This window comes from Lepidochelys kempii, chromosome 1 (assembly GCF_965140285.1).
Source record: "Lepidochelys kempii isolate rLepKem1 chromosome 1, rLepKem1.hap1, whole genome shotgun sequence".
In the NCBI taxonomy this organism is placed as follows: Eukaryota; Metazoa; Chordata; order Testudines; family Cheloniidae; genus Lepidochelys; species Lepidochelys kempii.
The window spans coordinates 2915770-2936497 of record NC_136380.1 but is presented as its reverse complement, the minus strand read 5'-3'; the positions used below and the strand labels follow the sequence as shown (position 1 = coordinate 2936497).

General features: G+C 45.1%; 1 protein-coding gene across 1 annotated transcript; it reads right to left on the bottom strand.

Moving 5' to 3' along the window:
• Positions 1–13838: 13838 nt before the first annotated feature.
• On the bottom strand, positions 13839–14903 carry LOC140898351 (olfactory receptor 52E4). The gene has a single exon (XM_073312061.1). It carries the CDS (start codon positions 14856–14858, stop codon positions 13839–13841), a length of 1020 nt encoding a protein of 339 aa, XP_073168162.1. The 5' UTR covers positions 14859–14903.
• Between the last annotated feature and the right edge of the window lie 5825 nt (positions 14904–20728).

Below are 20728 nucleotides of genomic sequence, written 5' to 3'. Positions count from 1 at the left end.
CTCCATAGTTACCAGTGGACTAGAAAGAAGTTCATGTGATCTGAGTGCATCATCTTGCTTCTTTCCAGATGTAGCACAGAAAGATTATTTGAATAGTTTTCCCCTTTCTGCATGATTATTAAGTGTTACCACCCGTATCTAGTAAAGGCCTTTACCACACTTCAGATTTGCTTTGCTTCTAATATACTTGAGATATTATCAGATTAAAATATGACCGTGTAGATCACTGTTGATGGCACTGTTAAATAATTGCAACAAATCTTGTACACAGTATATCAAGTAAGGTGTCTATGGAAAAGTTATGGTTTGCTGAATATGATTATCCTATTTGTACACATCTATCATTTTTGTATCTGAATATTGAGTATGTAAGTGTGTTTGCTCCTGTCGTAACACCAACAAGGTATTCAGCAAGCACATCTTAACACTTGAATCACAATGTTAAAGTGTTAAGACAACACTAAACTCGCAATGGACCATAGAAGAGGCTTAACCTGTGTTTTCCCACAAACTAGGCTGAGGGCTTTGTTTGAAGGAATGGGGTTCCCTCCACATGCAGAAGTTACAAAAGGCACTGGAAACATTTTCATTTAGCCTCTTTCCTGCTCAAACCTCTGGAATATGGTTTTATACTAGGGGGAGCGTTCTAACTAATTGGCAGCACTATGAAGCAGAGTGCCCCAGGGGTCGGTCCTGGGCCTGGTTTTGTTCAACATCTTCATTAATGATCTGGATAATGAGATGGATTGAACCCTCAGCAAGTTCACAGATGATACTCTGGAGGGTAGGGATAGGATCCAGTGTGACCTAGACATATTGGAGGATAAAGCCCTAAGAAATCTGATGAGGTTCACAAGGACAAGTGAAAAATCCCATGCCCTTCTCCAGGCTGGGGAGTGACTGGCTAAGCACCAGTTTTGCAGAAAAGGACCTGGGAATTACATTGGACAGTGGACAAGAAGCTGGATATGAGTCAACAGTGCTGCCAAGTAGGCTAACGGCATATAGGGCTCCATTAGTAGGAGCACTGCCAGCAGAAGAAGGGAAGCAATCATTCCCCTCTTTTCGGCACTGGTGAGGGCACATCTGAACTATTGTGCCCAATATGCCCCCCCCCGAAAAGCTGTGGACACATTGGAGAGTCCAGAGGAGGGCAACAAAAATGATTAGGGGGCTGTCCAGTCTAGACGTGGGGTGTTGGAGAATTGCAGGATTGCATCCGACAAAGTGAATGTTCACCCACGAAAGGTTATGCTCCAATATGTCTGTTAGTCTGTAAGGTGGCACAGGACTCTTTGCCACTTTTACAGATCCAGACTAACATGGCCACCCCTCTGATGCAATGAAAAGGTGTATCAGGCATGATTTGGGGGGAAAGCTTTTGGACATGCTAGGAGTAATCAATAAGAAGCCATATGTGGCTACTGCTTCTCAGCTAACACCTGTTCATAGCCTCAAAGCTTGTCACAGGAGGAAAAGGATAATAAACCTGCTCTGCTGTCTGGAGGGGGAAACCGAGGCACAACACCTCATGGCACTGATGAATATATATATATTGAGTTATCACTAGTTGGAAGAGCACAATGGTTAACAATGCTGCACAGGAAGCACACTTGCTGACTTTTGAGATCACTAGGCTGATCTACAAAGTGTTGAAAGGTACACAGAAGTTTGCAAGAACATCTCTGGGTAACATTACAATGTTTGCAACACTTGGGAGTTGTACGGTCAAAAAGTAGAGAGCCTTGAGCACACTGCTCCTGCATCAGTCAGTGACTAACACTCCTGCAATGGACTAACCGGGGAGGTGTGACATCCTGTGCCTGAAAGCAACACCGTGGCTCCCCCATATTTACTATTTTGATACAATTATTGTGTGATTTATACACTGTCTGACATGTAAGGTATTGATGGAAAAGTTATGATTTGCTGAATATGATTACCCTATTTGTATGTGTGTGTCATTTCTGTACCTAACTTTATGAAAGCATGCAAGGGCATGTGACCAGCTCATGGGACACTGGACTCCATCTTGTTCCTTTACTTTTCCAGTAACTGTGCCGATGATTTTTGTTTAGAAAAAATGAAGTTCCCTCCCCATTGCAGGAGTATGAAAGGTGGAAGTGATATCATCACTTGGCCTCACTCCCCCCACAACTCAACTCCTGGGAACACCTTAGGAACAAGGACTGAACTGGGGATGTGGTCCAGGGATGAAGGGGTTACTTACCTGTCTATGGATGATTGGTGGACTGCTTGTACCATCTGGGTGAGACACGGCTTGATTCAAATCCTGTCTAGTTTATAGATCTTACATTGTAATTTTGTTTATTTCTTAGGTAACAAACTTTGAGCTGTATGCTGTTACTTAAAATCACTTAAAATCCATCTTTTTGTAGTTAATAATACTTACAGTGACTTTAAAATCTATCCTTCTGTACTTAATAAATCTGCTTTCTATTTGCTGCTTAGTATGATGATAGTTACTGATGAGATTTGTTGATGTCTGATCCCTTAGCAATAGTCTCCCCTCAGTCATTTTTATTCCTGATCTGTCTGTGTACTATCTACCTATCCATCTTGGGCATTTACAGGGTATCAGACCCCAGGGAGATCTAGGCATGATCCCTACTTTTCTGACTACTCAACTGTAATTTTTAAACAAACAGAGCAGCCAATTCCTCTCTGACTCAGCACAGAGCCTGAATATTCTCATCTCCCTTTGGGAAGGTCCCTTAATTACCATTTACTTCTAAAGCTGAATAAAGAACACAGAAGCACAGACATGGAAACAGAGACATTGGCTAGAGTGTCCCTGGTCTCCTGCCTGTTTACATCCAGATGCAGCTTCTCTGCTAGAGGCTGAGCGAACCTCACTGGGATTGCACAGACCTCCACCACCTCCCTAGGTAACCCATTCCAGTGCTTCACCACCCTCTTCATGAAATAGTGTTTCCTAATATCCAACCTAGTCCTCCCCCACTGCAACTTGAGACCATTGCTCCTTGTTCTGTCATCTGCCACCACTGAGACCAGCAGAGCTCCATCTTCTTTCGAACCCCACTTCAGGTAGTTGAAGGCTGCTATCAAATCCCCCCTCACTCTTCTCTTCTGCAGCTAAATAGCCCCAGTTCCCTCAGTCTCTCCTCGTAAATCATGTGCCCCAGCCCCCTAGTCATTTTTGTTGCCCTCCGCTGAACTCTCTCCAATTTGTCCACATCCCTTCTGTGGTGGGGGGATACTCCAGGGGTGGCCTCACCAGTACTGAGTGGAGGGGAGTAATCACGTCCCTCGATCTGCTGTCAATGCTCCTATGAATGCAGCCCAATATGCCGTAAGCCTTCTTGGCAACAAGGGCACACTGCTGACTCATACCCAGCTTCTAGTCTACTGTAACCCCTAAGTCCTTTTCGGCAGAACTGCTGCTTAGCCAGTTGGTCCCAACCCTGTAGCGGTGCATGAGATTCTTCCTACCTAAACGCAGGACTCTGCACTTGTCCTTGTTGAACCTCATCAGATTTCTTTTGGCCCAATCCTCCAGTATGTCTAGGTCACTTTGGCCCAATCCCTACTCTCCAGTGTATCTACCTCTCCCCCCATCTTAGTGTCATGTGCAAACTAGCTGAGGGTGCAATCCATCCCATCATCCAGATCATTAATAAAAATGTTGTACGAAACTGGACCCAGGACTGACCCCAGGGCACTCCATGTGATACCGGCTGCCAACTAGACATCAAGCTGTTGATGACTACCCACTGAGCCCAACAATCTAGCCAGCTTTCTGTCCATCAGATGAACAATAGAAGGAAAAATTCTTAGTCTGTGGCCCATACTTTGGTCAGGCCCCACAGAGGCAAAACTCCTCTTGGAGTAATAACTGAAAAAAAGACCACAGGAGTCTGCTGTGTGTTCATGCACAGAGACTGTCACCTTCTGCTCTTGCATCTTAGGGCTCTAGCTCTGATCTGCTAACTGACTTTTATCTGCTGGAAAGCATGGAGGTGCCAGGGCTCCTCACTGGAAGAATTATAAGAATTTTTCATCATGTGCAAGACATATTTTCTCCTAGCTTCATTCAAGAAGTTGGCTGAACTCCTATGCCTGAAACATTCAAAGAAACAATTCATCCGGAAACAGAAAGCCAGAATGGGAAATTTTAGTCCAAACAGTTACAGTTTGACAAACATATAAGCAACTCAGAATCAGGTCTTCTAAGTGAAGGTGTCAGACAGACTTAACTAAGGGATGCTACCAGCACCACCGACAATGCTAATCCATTTCTGAATCCCATTCAGCTCAGCTCTTCGCTCCAGGATTGTTAGTGGCAAAGAGTTCTACAGGCCAGATATGGACTATATAAACACATTTCTTTGCTAACTGTTGTATGTTCAGACTTTCAATAGAATTTAATGTTCCCTTGTTCGTGTGTTATGAGACACAGTAAATATAAATGCCTGATCTACTTCCTTTATTAATAGATTCATAGAGTTTATGGTCAGAAAGGACGATTACGTCATCCAGTCTGACCTCCTGCATAACTCAGGCAATTTAATTTCACCCCATTAACCCTGTATTGAGTTTCATAACTTCTGCTTGATTAAGACTTGGTCCACAGTAGGATTTTACATCGTTAAATTGAAGATCCACAAGGTGAGAAGCTTAGCTAGTCTGGCCCCCTACAAAGAGGCAAGATTTGTTGCTTTTCATCCATCCAAGACAGATGGCTATCCAGCATCCTTTGGAAAACCTCTAGCATAAAATCTTCCACAATCTCCCAAAGCATCTGTTCCATTGTCCTCTTGTTCTTGTACTTAGGATTTTTTTCTTCAGATTTAAACTATCTCTGCTATGCTGTAGTTTGAATTCATTTCCTCTTGTCCTTTCCACCGTGGTGAGACAGTCTAACTTTTCTCCATCTTTTTATTGGAGCTTTTCATGCATTTGAAGACCGCTATCATGCCCCCCCCCCCATCTTACCTTTTCCTGACTAAATATGCCCAGTTCCTTCATCCTTTGCTCCTTTGACTTCAGTGCTAATGGACTGGAAAGTATTTCATCAATTAATGTGATATGAATACCTCATGCTGCTTCTTTCCAAATGCAGACAATAATATTTCTTGAATACATCTTCCTTTTCTGCAACCTTAACAAGTTTCTTTTCTCCCTCTTGTAATTGACCTAATTTTTTCTAGGATTTATTTCTTCTTAGTATACTTAATAACCTTTGTTTTGTCATCCTTAGTCTTGCCACACATGGATTTTACTCTGAGGTCTTTTTGTCCCTTATCAATTTTCAGAACTTCCACTTTCTATTGCTTGCTATCTGTAATCCCTTTTTGTTGCGATCTATTTTCTCTTTTCCCCATTTGTTCTATATTGCTTCCCCTCTTCCCACCTGGTGCCTTCACTTTGCCATTGAACTGGGTTTTTAGCCCAACTTGTGTGCTTTCTTGACTGTGTAATCTTTGGCATTTTTGCTATCAAATACACGCTTCTTAAGGAACTCCACATTTTCATTTCCAATTTTCTGTCTAAACTATTCTTCCCAATGAGTTTTGCTGATAATTTCCCTCATCTTTGGGGTATTAGTTTTTGAAGCACTAAGTGTCTATAGAAATTACTGTTTGAGCACTCTTCTCTGTTTGTCCTTTGGAATGTAATCAGTTCCATTCTTTTCTTTTGTTCTCCTCTATAATATGCCCCCCTTTTCTTAACTAAACAGTCCCAGACTTTTCAGTCTGTCTGCATATGGCAGTATTCCCCATTCTCATAGCCTGTCTTGGAAACCCCTTTATACCTTCTATATGGTTTATAGAGAATGAGTGACCAAAAATGAATGTGTTTCCAAAGCAGGTTATTCTCCATCCCATTCTTTAGATAACCAATCATTGTCTTTCTTTTGCCCACTAGTGAGAAGTGAGGGAAAACCAGTATCACACCTGTGTTTCCTGCTGGTGCCAATTAAGCTTTTCCACACCAGAAAGTGTAGGAATTATTTACGCACGTAGCACCATCAAACATGGAATTAGCATTAGTAGGGTCAGTTGTTCATAACTCATCTCTCTGAATAATAAAAAAAGTCATTTTTAAGTGTGTAAAGAAGGACCAATTTCTTCACCCATGAGAACAGCCTCCAGTAGTGTATTTAGTATCTCATTATTAACTGTTGCAGGTAGAATTTGACAGAGAGGGAAGGATCGACTCCGGAATCAGGACCGTTCAGTCTGTGATCACCGTTTATTTAATTAGAGATGCTTGAAAGCTTGTAAGCTGTACGACCCTTTCCTCTCCTCCCTAACCCTGAGGAGTGAGCCATGAGGTGTCTTTGCATTTCCCCTTTAATGTAAGCATTAGCTCTCCTCATTACCTAGGTGAGCAGTTCTGGTCTTGGTCCTGGCCAAAAAGCTGTTCCTTATATATCCTATTAATTCTTCGCCCCTATTTATGTTTGCCTCTGCCACGACCTTTTGTTGCCATATAAGAATCTGTTTTGAGTATTTGAGTCTGGTAGATTTTGCAGGTTTCTGTGTGCTTATGTCACAGGACTTTAGTCTGTCAGCTCTTACCAGACAGACTAGAGCACTTAGCTCTTTAACACCTGCAGGCTTGTGGTTTCGGGCTTCCATGTGCTTTTCTGTCAGCACTTTACCAGACAGACTCGTTGACGCCTAGAGACAACTGCCCACATTAACACTGTCTCTCCATCCAGACATTTGTTTTGCAACCATCACCCTAGACCTTGGGTTCTCATGTCAGATTCCAACACAACAAGGTTCACCAACCCCTCCACCTTCATCCTGCTGGGCATTCCTGGCCTGGAGGCAGCCCATGTCTGGATCTCCATCCCCTTCTGTGCCATGTACGCCACAGCCATTTTGGGGAACTTCACCATCCTGTTCATCGTGAAGAGGGAGCCGAGCCTCCATGAGCCCATGTAATATTTTCTCTGCATGCTGGCCATCAGCGACCTGGTCCTGTCCACATCCACCCTGCCCAAAGTGCTGAGCATCTTCTGGTTCAATTCCAGGGAGATCGATTTCAGTGCCTGCCTCACCCAGATGCACTTCGTTCACTGCTTCTCAGGGATGGAGTCTGGGATCTTTGCGGCCATGGCTTTGGATCGCTACGTGGCCATCTGTGATCCCCTCAGACATTTCACCACCATGGCAAACTGCATGGTGTTCAAGACCGGCCTGGCCATAGTGCTCTGCGGTGACATGCTGGTACTGCCCTATCCCTTCCTGACAAGGCGGTGGCCATATTGCAGAACCAACATCACCCCCCACTCGTACTGTGAGCACATGGCTGTGGTGAAGGTGGCCTGCACTGAAACCCGTGTTAGTAGTTACTACGGCCTCATTGTGCTATTCTCTGTGATTGGTCTGGATGTGTTTATCACCGTGTCCTATATTCTTATCCTCAGGGCCATCTTTAGCCTCCCCACAAAGGATGACTCAAGACTTTGGGGACCTGTGTCTCCCACCTCTGTGCCATGTTAACCTTTTACATCCCAGTTATCTTCTCCTCCCTCACATACTGTTTTGGCTACAATGTGGCCCTATGGTTTCACGTTGTCATTGCCAGTGTGTACCTCCTGGTGCCTCCCATGCTAAACCCCATCATCTATGGGATAAGGACCGAACAGATCCGGAAGTGGCTGCTCTGGCTCGTTATTCATAATGGGACCTAAAGTTTTCCCCTGTTGCTCTGGCTCTCAGACAGAGCTCCGTGCAGAGCTGACTGGTGATACGGTGCTGGGCCCTCTTTCCTGCATCACTGACTGGGCAGTTAAAGAGACATTAAATCCTTTCCTGGCTTACTATGCTGTGCCAGTGTGATAAACTGGGGAGTTGGTCTGTGATCTACTCATTAACTCATAGGAATGCCACCTTTTTAATTGCTGGTAACTGGAACTCGGAGGCCCCACCCCCTGCCCTGCCTTTTCCCCCAAGGCTGCATCCCTGTTCTTCTCTCCTTTACTCCCATCCCCATCACTCCCTCAAACCTCTTCACCACCCCCCGCCAGCTGCAGGGGCACCATTTCAGATTTTGGTTGGAGGGTAACTTTAACTGTGAATAGAGAGAGTAGCTAGGCTCTTGAAAACTTTCATTTTTTTTGGCAGGTAACTTAGCAATTAGCTGACAGGAGCACTGTATCTAATTCTTGTATAAAAGTAAGAAAAATAAAGTAATATTAGACCCAGTCAGCTCTATTACTAACATGTTCTGATATCTTGTGGCAAGTCACTTGGGAGCCACTGGTTAGGTTTACAATTTTAATGTATATTCTTTATTTGTTACTAAGTCCGTGGAGAGAGAGACCCACCCTGGGTTCTATCTCAGCTCTGAGAGTGGAAATGGGTCTAGTGGATTACAGCAGGGGAAGGGGGCAGATAAATCTGGGTTCTATATAAGAACATCAGAATGGCCCATGGTCCAATGAGCTCAGTATCCTGTCTTCCAACAGTGGCCAATGCCATGTGCTTGAGAGGGAATAAAGAGAACAGGGAACCATCAAGTGATCCATCCCCGGTTCCTTTTTCCAACTTCTGGCAAACAGAGTTTAGAGTCGCACAGAACATGGTGTTGCATCCCTGCCCATCCTGGCTAATAGCCATTGATGGACCTATCCTCCATGAACTTATAAGAATATAAGAACAGCCATAGAGGATCAGACCAAAGGTCCATCTAGCCCAGAGGGAATGAACAGACAGGTAATCAACAAGTGATCCATACCCTATCACCCATTCTCAGCTTCTGGCAAACAGAGGCTAGGCACACCATCCCTGCCAATCCTGGCTAATAGCCATTGATGGACCTATCCTCCATGAACTTATCTAGTTCTTTTTTGGTTCTTCTCAGAACCCTGTTACGGTTTTATATCTGGGGACCAGAATGGAGGGAGTGCTAACCCGGGCCCCCTAACCCAGACCAGCACCACCCCTCTTTTTGTGCAAGGCAGTCCCTTTCCCTGATAGAGAACACTTGGCCATGAGGCCTTACTACCCCATGGACAGTGGAAAACATTGATCTTGGCCACTAGGTCTTACTGCCCTGCTAATAGGGGTGAATACACGGACTTTGCCCATTAGGCCTCATTGCCCTGTTAACAGCGTGAGAATATAGACTCTGGCTATGGAGGCCCTGAGGTTATGTATGTCCTTCCCCTACACACACGCCCTGTGCTGGACAGGGTGATGCTAGAATGGAAGCTGCTCCCCGAGGATGGGCCTAGAAACCCAGAGGCAGGGCCTGGATGCTGCTGCAACTCAAAAGCACATGAGTCCAGCATGTGAGACCCAAACCTGTGTTCCCTCTAAGCTATGCAGCTGCGCACATGTCAGTCAAGGGCCGGGTACTTCCTCAGTACAGCTCTGCACATCTGGCAACCTGGGTTTAGATGCCCCTCCCCGCGCTGGTCTGCTGCCACCCTGCTCCTGCCCTCTGCCTTGAAGCCCCTGGCCAGCTGCTCCTGGGACCCTCCTGCTTGCTGTGCAGAGGGAGGGAGGGGGTACTGATGTCAGGGTGTCCCCACCCCCACCCTCCCCCATCCATGTACCCCATCTCCACAGAGTGGGGGAGGGAGGGAAGGACTCAGGAGGGGGATGGAGGTGCTGGCAGCTGCTGTGATCTGAATGAGCCTTCAGACTGGTGAGTGCCGCAGTGCTTAAAGAGACTGTCAAGTTTCCTTCCCCACTCCGAACTCTAGATGTGAACAGATGTGGGGACCTGCATGAAAACCTCCTAAGCTTACTTTTACCAGCTTAGGTTAAAACTTCCCCAAGGTACAAATTATTTTACTCTTTGCCCTTGGATTTCCACTGCCACCACTAAACTTTACCTGGGTTCCTGAAAAAACGGAGTTTGGACACGTCTTTCCCCCCAAAATCCTCCCAACCCTTGCACCCTACTTCCTGGGGAAGGTTTGGTAAAACTCCTCACCACTTTGCATAGGTGACCACAGACCCAAACCCTTGGATCTTAGAACAATGAAAAAGCATTCAGTTTCCTTACAAGAAGACTTTTAACAGAAGTAAAGGAATCACCTCTGTAAAATCAGGATGGTGAATACCTTACAGGGTAATTAGATTTAAAACATAGAGAATCCCTCTAGGCAAAACCTTAAGTTACAAAAAAGACACACAGACAGGAATAGTCATTCTATTCAGCACAGCTATTTTCTCAGCCATTTAAAGAAATCATAATCTAACACGTACCTAGCTAGATTACTTACTAAGTTCTAAGACTCCATTCCTGTTCTGTCTCCAGCAAAAGCATCACACAGACAGACACAGACCCTTTGTTTTTCTCCCTCCTCCCAGCTTTTGAAAGTATCTTGTCTCCTCATTGGTCATTTTGGTCAGGTGCCAGCGAGGTTACCTTTAGCTTCTTAACCCTTTACAGGTGAGAGGATTTTTCCTCTGGCCAGGAGGGATTTTAAAGGGGTTTTACCCTTCCCTTTATTTTTATGACAGAGACAGAGCATGGTCTCTCACTGCAAGACAGCACACACCCACTCTGTTTCAGTCTCACACACACATAGCCTGTGTGTGTCTCTCTTTCTCTCTCTCTCTCTCACACACACAGAGTCTCAGTCTCACATGCACACACATTCTGCCTCTTTCACAGTCACGTCGCAATGCATACATGTGGTGTTGTTCTTACTTCTTCATATTGCTTGCAATGCACATCTATGCTCTGTAATTTTATTCTTTCCAAGTCCTGTTTTAGGTTTTTGACTGGTCTGTGCATTTCAAAATTTTATTTCTCTCTTACTTTAAAATGTAATTCTTTGAATAGTGAGTGAGTTCTAAAATACCTAACCTGTCCTGGCTGGAGTAATTAGCCCAAGGATAACTTTTAAAAAATATATTATATCTAGGCATTTTGTTTCTACTGGTGACGCACAGCTGCAAATTACCTCAATATCGGTGTACATATCAAAATTCATTGTGCAGATGGATGGAAATAATAACAGGAAAAATTGATTTTGTAGCCTTTTATTTTATTTAAAGTAAATGTTGTAATGTGGTTTTACACCACCGTGGCTTCAGCTCTGGTGACTCCAGTTTCAAGCTTAACAGAGTGAAAGTCACCTCTGCTGCTTGCTTTAAATTTAGAGTCTCTAGGAACACATAAAGACCAAAGGTAGTGACCACACATACATTCATCAGTACAAGGCCTCATCTACTCTATAAGTTTCATTAAAGTTACAATTAAAGTTACAATTAACCAAGCATATATAGAAAGTCTATACAGACCTATGCACCAGTTACAATATAGTTCTATTCCCATCCTTAACAATAGTGTTAGGGTCTGCACTTAGGATGGAAGAATCCAATGCACCGCTACAGACTAGGGACCGAATGGCTAGGCAGCAGTTCTGCGGAAAAGGACCTAGGGGTGACAGTGGACGAGAAGCTGGATATGAGTCAGCAGTGTGCCCTTGTTGCCAAGAAGGCCAATGGCATTTTGGGATGTATAAGTAGGGGCATAGCGAGCAGATCGAGGGATGTGATCATTCCCCTCTATTCAACATTGGTGAGGCCTCATCTGGAGAACTGTGTCCAGTTTTGGGCCCCACACTACAAGAAGGATGTGGATAAATTGGAGAGAGTCCAGCGAATGGCAACAAAAATGATTAGGGGTCTAGAACACATGAGTTATGAGGAGAGGCTGAGGGAGCTGGGATTGTTTAGCCTGCAGAAGAGAAGAATGAGGGGTGATTTGATAGCTGCTTTCAACTACCTAAAAGGGGGTTCCAAAGAGGATGGCTCTAGACTGTTCTCAATGGTAGCAGATGACAGAACGAGGAGTAATGGTTTCAAGTTGCAGTGGGGGAGGTTTAGATTGGATATTAGGAAAAACTTTTTCATGAGGAGGGTGGTGAAACACTGGAACGCGTTACCTAGGGAGGTGGTAGAATCTCCTTCCTTAGAGGTTTTTAAGGTCAGGCTTGACAAAGCCCTGGCTGGGATGATTTAACTGGGAATTGGTCCTGCTTCGAGCAGGGGGTTGGACTAGATGACCTTCAGGGGTCCCTTCCAACCCTGATATTCTATGATTCTATGATTCTATGATGGGTCTCTCATATTTCGATCATCAGTAGAGGGATGGTTCCTGCTGGAGTCTTCCATCGGGAGCTCAGATTTCCCACTCTACGCATTCCCTTTTTATAATGGGATTCTGCCTATACCTACATTCTGTGCATGTCCATAAAATTGTCCACCCTTTTTTCTCTCATTGGTCTGCGTCCCCTGGAAACTTAAGGGACCACAATTTTCTATAGGATGGGTAAGTTCCCATTCTTCTCATTATCATTGATGCACAACCTGTATCCTGTGATTAAGACATATGTCTGAGACAGGCGTGTTTTTACGGCATTTTTATGATATAATATTAATCTTCTGGGTAATTTTGTGCAATATTATCACTTAGTTCTTCTTTTCCCATTATCTTAGGGCATCAGGTTATTTCCTAGTCACTTATGCCATCATGTCTTGTCTCCAATACCTACAATAGCTAAAGTCTTGCAAGCCTCAACCTACAGTTTCTTGCGTTCCAGCTTGTCTTACTCACGTCTAGTACTTGGTTCCTCTAAATACTGATCAGTCTTGCACTTCTATAATCCCACAATTTAACCTCAATTAATATACAGCGAAAATATATGATATAATTTATTTATAATTAATGAATTTATTAATTTATAACATCACATCAAAAATGAATAATGAACTAAAATCATTGGCTACAATTTAGACCCTATCATTCTATATGTATAGTTGGGATGATGTTTTCCAGTATGTATACTTTATCCACATCACCTTGGAGCATCCTTTGGGATTGGTCAGAGCCTTCTAGGGTGTCTAGGGGCCACCTCCTGAAACTTCTGACTTCTCCTCCAGCTGCAGTCTGTTTCTCTGCTGCAGCCATAACCCTGCAACCATAGATTCCCTCTCTCTTGCCTCAGTTCCTTCTGGCTCATCCAGTCTCTGTGTTTTAAAGGGCTGGATGAACCCCTCCTCTCTCTGTTCCCCCTTCTGGGGAGGTTTTGTTCCTTCCACGCCTGCCCCTCTGCAGAGAAACTGAAGAAAACTAAATTTAGAATGCAATTATTCCCTTCTTCTATCCCTATAAGATCTCGCTAGGGCTGATAGTCTTTAATGACCAACCTAGTTATAAACAGATGCCTCCACCCCAGCCTGTTGTCTCTTAATACAAGGTGTGTGAGTAAAGAGTACAGGAAATCCCAAAGATATAAAAATACACATGGTTCCTGTAACAAATGGTGAATAATTAATAGGGTTTCCATCCATCTAGGTTTTATCCGGACACTCTGTTTTTTGGCTTCTGTGTCTGGGTTCCATACAGGGTTGTCAGGTACCTGGTTTTGAACTAGAAAGTCTGGCCAAGAAGAGGATCGGACTGTGACTGGTTCCTGCAGGGCAGGAGGAGGTGTTGGGTCATTAACCCATGCCTGGCCCTGCTCAGCTGGGGCCACATCATACCAACAGGCAGGCCCCTTGTCAGGCTTCAGCAGCTCCCAGCACAGCCCCAGAGTAGACAGAGCCCAGCTGAGGCAGGGACAGAGGTGGAGAAGATTTAGTGAGGGAGAGAGGGCAGTAGAGAAGCCAGGGACCAGGGCAGATGGGGTAGGGATAGAGCCTTGGGGAATAGGTAGGGCAGGGGGCAGGATTTCAGGGTCCAATCGTTGCCACCTTTCTAACCGTGAAGAGTTAATGAGTTGTACACAGATCGATTCCCCAGTTTGTCACGCTGACACAGCACAGTAAGGCCAAGAAAAGATTTAATATCTCTTTCACTGCCCAGTAAGTGATTCAAGGAATGTGGCCCAACACCATGTCACCAGCACGGAGCTCGGTCTGAGAACCAGAGCACCAGGGGAAAACGTTAGTCTCCTTAAGAGTAATGAATCGGAGCAGCCTGTCCCGCATCTGTTTGGTCCTCACTCCATAGATGATGGGGTTTAGCATGGGGGGCACCAGTAGGCTCATGTTGCCAATAAGAACATGGAAATGCAGGGGCACATTCTGTCCAAAACGGTTTGTGAGGGAGGAGAAGAGACCTGGGATGTAAAAGGTTAAGATGGCACTGAGGTGGGAGATGCAGGTTCCAAAAGTCTTGATCCGGGCGTCCTTTGTGGGGAGGCAGAAGATGGCCCTGAGAATTACGGTATAGGACACAGCAATAAAAATCCCATCCAGACCCATTACACAGAGTAGCACAAAGAGGCCATAGTAACTACTGATGCGGGTGTCGGCACAGGCCAGTTTCACCACGAATATATGTGCGCAGAATGTCTGGGGGATGATGTTGGTTCTGCAATACGGCCACTGTCTTACCAGGAAGGGATAGGGCAGTGCAAGAATGGCACTGCGCAGCACCACAGCCAGGCCCATCTTGGCCACCATGGGGTTTGTCAGGATGGTGGAATGTCTCAGGGGATGGCAGATGGCCACGTAGCGATCCAAACCCATGGTCACAAAGATCCCAGACTCCATCCCTGTGAAGGAGTGAATGAAGTACAGCTGGGTGAGGCAGGCACTGAAATCGATCTCCCTGGAATTGAACCAGAAGATGCTCAGCGTTTTGGGGAGGATGGACGTAGACAGGACCAGGTCGGTGACAGCCAGCATGCAGAGGAAATAGTACATGGGCACATGGAGGCTTGGTTCACTCTTTACCATGAACAGGATGGTGAAATTCCCCAAGACGGCTATGATGTACATGGTGCAGAAGGGGATGGAGATCCAGCCATGGATTGCCTCCAGGCCAGGAATGCCCAGCAGGATGAAGGTGGAGGGGTTGGTGAATTCGGTTGTGTTGGAATCTGACATAGAGTAGGGGTGAAGTTGTCCAACTCTGAGGCAGAATGGTGCGTCCTGCACGTACTGTATGTTCTCCTGACTTCCTGTATGTGCCCAGGGTCAAGGGTGTTGGTCGCAGTACAAATGCCTGGATGGAGAGACAATGCACTACTGTGGGCTGTTCTCATGGGGGACCAGATTGGTCAATCTTCACACACTGAAAAATGACATTTTCATTATTCATAGAAATTAATTATGAACAACTGACACTACTAATGCTAATTTCATATTTTATGGCATGTGTCAATAATTGCTGCCTATCTTGGTGTGGTAAAGCTTAACAGGCAATAGCAGGAAACATGAGTTTGGATACTGGTTATTCCTCATTGTTCCTAAATGCAATGAAACTTAATGCAATGGAGTTCATGATGTAGGGAGTTCCCCATTCACCTGGTTGCTCAAAACCTGAGAGTGGGGAAAAAAAACAAACTTTTGCAAAGTCATGCACTGGGGGAAACATCCCAGCTAGATGCACCCCAGGGAAAAGAACTGGTCATCATTGATAGCAACTCAGTGGAAACACCTGCTGTGGTAAATGATTGGGGGTAGCACCCCTTTTATGAACACCCAACCAGTCAGTTAGTTTTTACTATCCTTTTTAGTAGCTGTTCTTTACTTGTTTTGAGCAGGGGGTTGGACTAGATGAGCTCCTGAGGTCCCTTCCAACCCTGATATTCTATGATTCTGTGCCTTGCCTGTAAAGAGTTAAGAAGTCTCACTAAAATGCTTAGGTAAGAGGAAGTGAGTTAGCACTTGGCCAAAAGAGCCAATGGGAAGACTAGAAGACAGGGCAGCAGGGATGCTGCCAAGCTTGGGCCAGGTATGAAATATCATCAGTGTTTACACCTACAAATTATTCATTTGGAACCACTGATAAGTAAGTAGGACAGTAAATGTTTAATTAGACGCAATCAGGTTTATCTCTTTATTTTGGGCTTCTGGAGTCTTCTGTGCTAAACACAGGTGCTTTTGTTTTCTTTAAAAGCGGCAAAGAGTCCTGTGGCACCTTATAGACTCGCATTGCCACTTTTACAGATCCATACTAACCAGGCTACCCTCTGATACTTGTTTTCTTTGTAACCTTCAAACTGGACCCCAAGGAAGACATTCTTGGTGTTAATGCTTTCAGTTGCTCTTTTAATATCTAGCAACAGTTTGCTTTTCCAGATGAGTTGTTTTAATAAAATCATCTTTTTAAGAACATGATTTGATTTTTGTGTTTTCAAAGCAAGAGGTCTGAGCACACACTACTGAAATAGTTAAGTGGAACAAGGGTTCCAAGATCAGCTGGTACAACCGCTGGGTTTTCGTTCGTTTGTTTTCTTTCTCGGCTTCCCCGAAAGAAGGGTGCAAAAGCTGAGAGGCCTCAGGGAAAACTTCCCGAGTGAGTTTCCTGGATTTTCAAGAGGCATTTTTTTCCCTTGGGTGGTGGCAGCACTACTCCCAAGGCCAGGGGGAATCTGTAACCTGGGGAGTTTAATACAGGCCTGGAGTAGCATGGTATGTTTAAGATCTTTTGTGGACTCCCACCTTCTGCAAACACCAGCGTTACAAGCTGGCCAATCAGCCACGCCCCTCCTTTGGAACCAGAAGTACACAATCAGGCAGCAGCAGCGCCAAAATAATTGTTAAAAAGGAGAATACAGAACAGTTCTGTGTTACACGTAAAGTAAGAAGGTTAAGACACGATGGAATGGCTGGTATGAGATTCGTTAAAAAAAAGTTAAGGAATATAATTAATGCCAGTCAACAACACGGTTTATGGAAACAGGGCTTGCAAAATAAACCTAATTCCTTCCTTTAATGAAAGTACATGATGGGTTGATCAATGGAACTGTGCAGATGCAATAGGCTGTGATTCTCTGAGGCATTCCAATTAGTAGGCGAAATAATCAGCCACAAAAATGAAGAATGTACAATATCAGTGGAGCACATGTAAAATGGACTAAAACCTGGCTAACTGACAGATCTCAGAAAGCAGATGTCAATGGGCCATTGTCAGTCAATGGGGTTGTTTTTTGTGGGGCTCTGCAGGGATCAGTTGTAGGCCTGATGCTGATTCAATCAATGATCTGGAAGCAAATAGAAAATCACTGCACATAAAATTGGTGGATGACTCAAAGATTGGGAGAGTGGTTACAATGAGGAGGCCAGGGCAGACACACTGATTGATCTGGTGTGTTTGGTGAGTAGGGCCCATCCAAACAAAATGTTTTAATACAGTCAAATGCAAACTTATCATCTTGGAATAGGGAATGCGAGCCTGACCCACAGACTATACCACTGTATTATGGAAAGCAGGGACCCTGAAAAGGTCATGCCTGTCTAATCTAATCGCCTTTTATGATGAGATTACTGGTTCTGTGGATGAAGGGAAAGCAGTGGATGTATTGTTTCTTGACTTTAGCAAAGCTTTTGACACGGTCTCCCATAGTATTCTTGTCAGCAAGTTAAGGAAGTATGGGCTGGATGAATGCACTATAAGGTGGGTAGAAAGCTGGCTAGATTGTCGGGCTCAAGGGGTACTGATCAATGGCTCCATGTCTAGTTGGCAGCCAGTATCAAGTGGAGTGCCCCAAGGGTCGGTCCTGGGGCCGGTTTTATTCAATATCTTCATAAATGATCTGGAGGATGGTGTGGATTGCACTGTCAGCAAATTTGCGGATGATACTAAACTGGGAGGAGTGGTAGATACGCTGGAGGGGAGGGATAGGATACAGAAGGACCTAGACCAATTGGAAGATTGGGCCAAAAGGAATCTGATGAGGTTCAATAAGGATAAGTGCAGGGTCCTGCACTTAGGATGGAAGAACCCAATGCACAGCTACAGACTAGGGACCGAATGGCTAGGCAGCAGTTCTGCGGAAAAGGACCTAGGGGTGACAGTGGACGAGAAGCTGGATATGAGTCAGCAGTGTGCCCTTGTTGCCAAGAAGGCCAATGGAATTTTGGGATGTATAAGTAGGGGCATAGCGAGCAGATCGAGGGACGTGATCGTTCCCCTCTATTCGACATTGGTGAGGCCTCATCTGGAGTACTGTGTCCAGTTTTGGGCCCCACACTTCAAGAAGTATGTGGATAAATTGGAGAGAGTCCAGTGAAGGGCAACAAAAATGATTAGGGGACTGGAACACATGAGTTATGAGGAGAGGCTGAGGGAGCTGGGATTGTTTAGCCTGCAGAAGAGAAGAATGAGGGGGGATTTGATAGCTGCTTTCAACTACCTGAAAGGGGGTTCCAAAGAGGATGGCTCTCGACTGTTCTCAATGGTAGCAGATGACAGAACGAGGAGTAATGGTCTCAAGTTGCAGTGGGGGAGGTTTAGATTGGATATTAGGAAAAACTTTTTCACTAAGAGGGTGGTGAAACACTGGAATGCGTTACCTAGGGAGGTGGTAGAATCTCCTTCCTTAGAGGTTTTTAAGGTCAGGCTTGACAAAGCCCTGGCTCGGATGATTTAACTGGGAATTGGTCCTGCTTTGAGCAGGGGGTTGGACTAGATGACCTTCTGGGGTCCCTTCCAACCCTAATATTCTATGATTCTATGATTCTATGATTTAGTGGTCACTGTGGACAACCAGCTCATTGTGAGCTCCTAGTGTGATGCTGTGGCCAAAAGGGCTCATGTGATCCTTGGATGCAAAAAGAGGGGAGTGGTGAGTTGGAGCCGAGGAAAGATTTTACCTCTGCACCTGGCATTGGTGAAACCATTGGGCAGACCCGGGAGTCTACATTTCAAAAGGGATGTAGAAAAGAATGGAGAGGGTGCTGGAAAGAGCCACCAGAATTATTGGAGGCTGGAGAAAATGCCGGACAGTGTGAGAGAGACTCAAAGAAATTCATGTATTTATCTTAAATAGTAATAATAGGCTCTTAAATCTGGAGGAGAAAGGCCAAATAAGGCCCAATGAGTGGAAGCTAAACACCAGACAAATTTCAGCTGGAAATCAGGACCAAATGTTTAGCACTCAGGATGATTAATCATTGGCACACACTGCAAAGGGAATTGGTGGATTCTCCAATTCCACATGTCTTCACATCCAGACTGGACGCTTTTCTGGAAGATCTGCTTGAGGGCCTCTCAACACATAAAATGCCACAGCAGCGCTGCCATAATGCTTCAGTGTAATAATACCTAGGTCAATGTATAGGAAGGATGTAGGGAAACTGGATCCAGCGGCAAGTGACAAAGATTTTCCAAGGGATGGAATGCAAACCATATATGAAAGCTGAAGGAAGCAGGGGTGTTTAGTTTGGAAAAGTGGAAATTAAGAAGGGACATGGTAACGGTCTTCAAATACTTCCAAGAGTGCCATAAAAAGGGTGGTAGAAAGTTTTTCTCTCTTGCCAGAAAGGGCAGGACAAGAGGCAATGAGTTCAAAACTACAGCATAACAGATTTAGATGAAATCTCAGGAAAAACTTCCTAACTGTAAGAAGAGGAGGACAATGGAACAGAAGACTCGGAAGGTTGTGAAAACTCCTTTGCTGGAAGTTGTCATAATGAGGCAGGACAACCCTCTGACTGGGGAAGGTTTAGACCGAACACATCCTATTTCTTGGCAGTGGGTCAGACTAGCTCACCTTTTGGTCCCTTCTGACCCTGTGGCTCTAAGATTCTACAATGTAAAATCCAAATGTGGACCAGGCCCTAGTGACACATAAGTCAAGAGGCTTAATATAGGGGTAACTGGGTGAAATTTAATGGCCTGTATTATATAGGAGGTCAGACTGAATGATCTCAGGGTCCCTTCTCATTGTAAACTCTATGAATCTTTCGATGAAGAAAGCAGACCCAGGCATTCATGTTTTCTGTGAAATTCAATTCCCTTGAAAGTCTGAACATGTAACACTCATAAAAGGAAATTGTTTGCATAATCCACAATTGGCCTGTGGAACTCCTTGCCACAGACATTATTGGAGTGAAGGGCTTAGCTCAGGGGTAGACAACCTATGGCACTCGTGATTTTCACTGATTTTCAGTGGCACTCACACTGCCCGGGTTCTGGCCACCGGTCCCGGGGGATCTGCTGCTGGTCTGGGGTACTGGCCGCCGGTCTCCTGCTATCTGGGGTTCCATCCGCTGGCCCCATTTAGCCTGCTGCCAGCCCCGGGTCATAGAATCATAGAATCATAGAATATCAGGGTTGGAAGGGACCCCGAAGGTCATCTCGTCCAACCCCCTGCTCGAAGCAGGACCAATTCCCACTTAAATCATCCCAGCCAGGGCTTTGTCAAGCCTGACCTTAAAAACCTCTAAGGAAGGAGATTCTACCACCTCCCTAGGTAACGCATTCCAGTGTTTCATCACCCTCTTAGTGAAAAAGTTTTTCCTAATATCCAATCTAAACCTCCCCCACAGCAACTTGAGACCATTACTCCTCGTTCTGTCATCTGCTACCATTGAGAACAGTCTAGAGCCATCCTCTTTGGAACCCCCTTTCAGGTAGTTGAAAGCAGCTATCAAATCCCCCCTCATTCTTCTCTTCTGCAGGCTAAACAATCCCAGCTCCCTCAGCCTCTCCTCATAACTCATGTGTTCTAGACCCCTAATCATTTTTGTTGCCCTTCGCTGGACTCTCTCCAATTTATCCACATCCTTCTTGTAGTGTGGGGCCCAAAACTGGACACAGTACTCCAGATGAGGCCTCACCAATGTCGAATAGAGGGGAACGATCACGTCCCTCGATCTGCTCGCTATGCCCCTACTTATACATCCCAAAATTCCATTGGCCTTCTTGGCAACAAGGGCACACTGCTGACTCATATCCAGCTTCTCGTCCACTGTCACCCCTAGGTCCTTTTCCGCAGAACTGCTGCCTAGCCGTTCGGTCCCTAGTC

What these genes read in the sequence shown, in the direction of transcription:
- LOC140898351 (XM_073312061.1), bottom strand. Translation starts at nt 14,858, where the DNA reads ATGTCAGATTCCAACACAACCGAATTCACCAACCCCTCCACCTTCATC.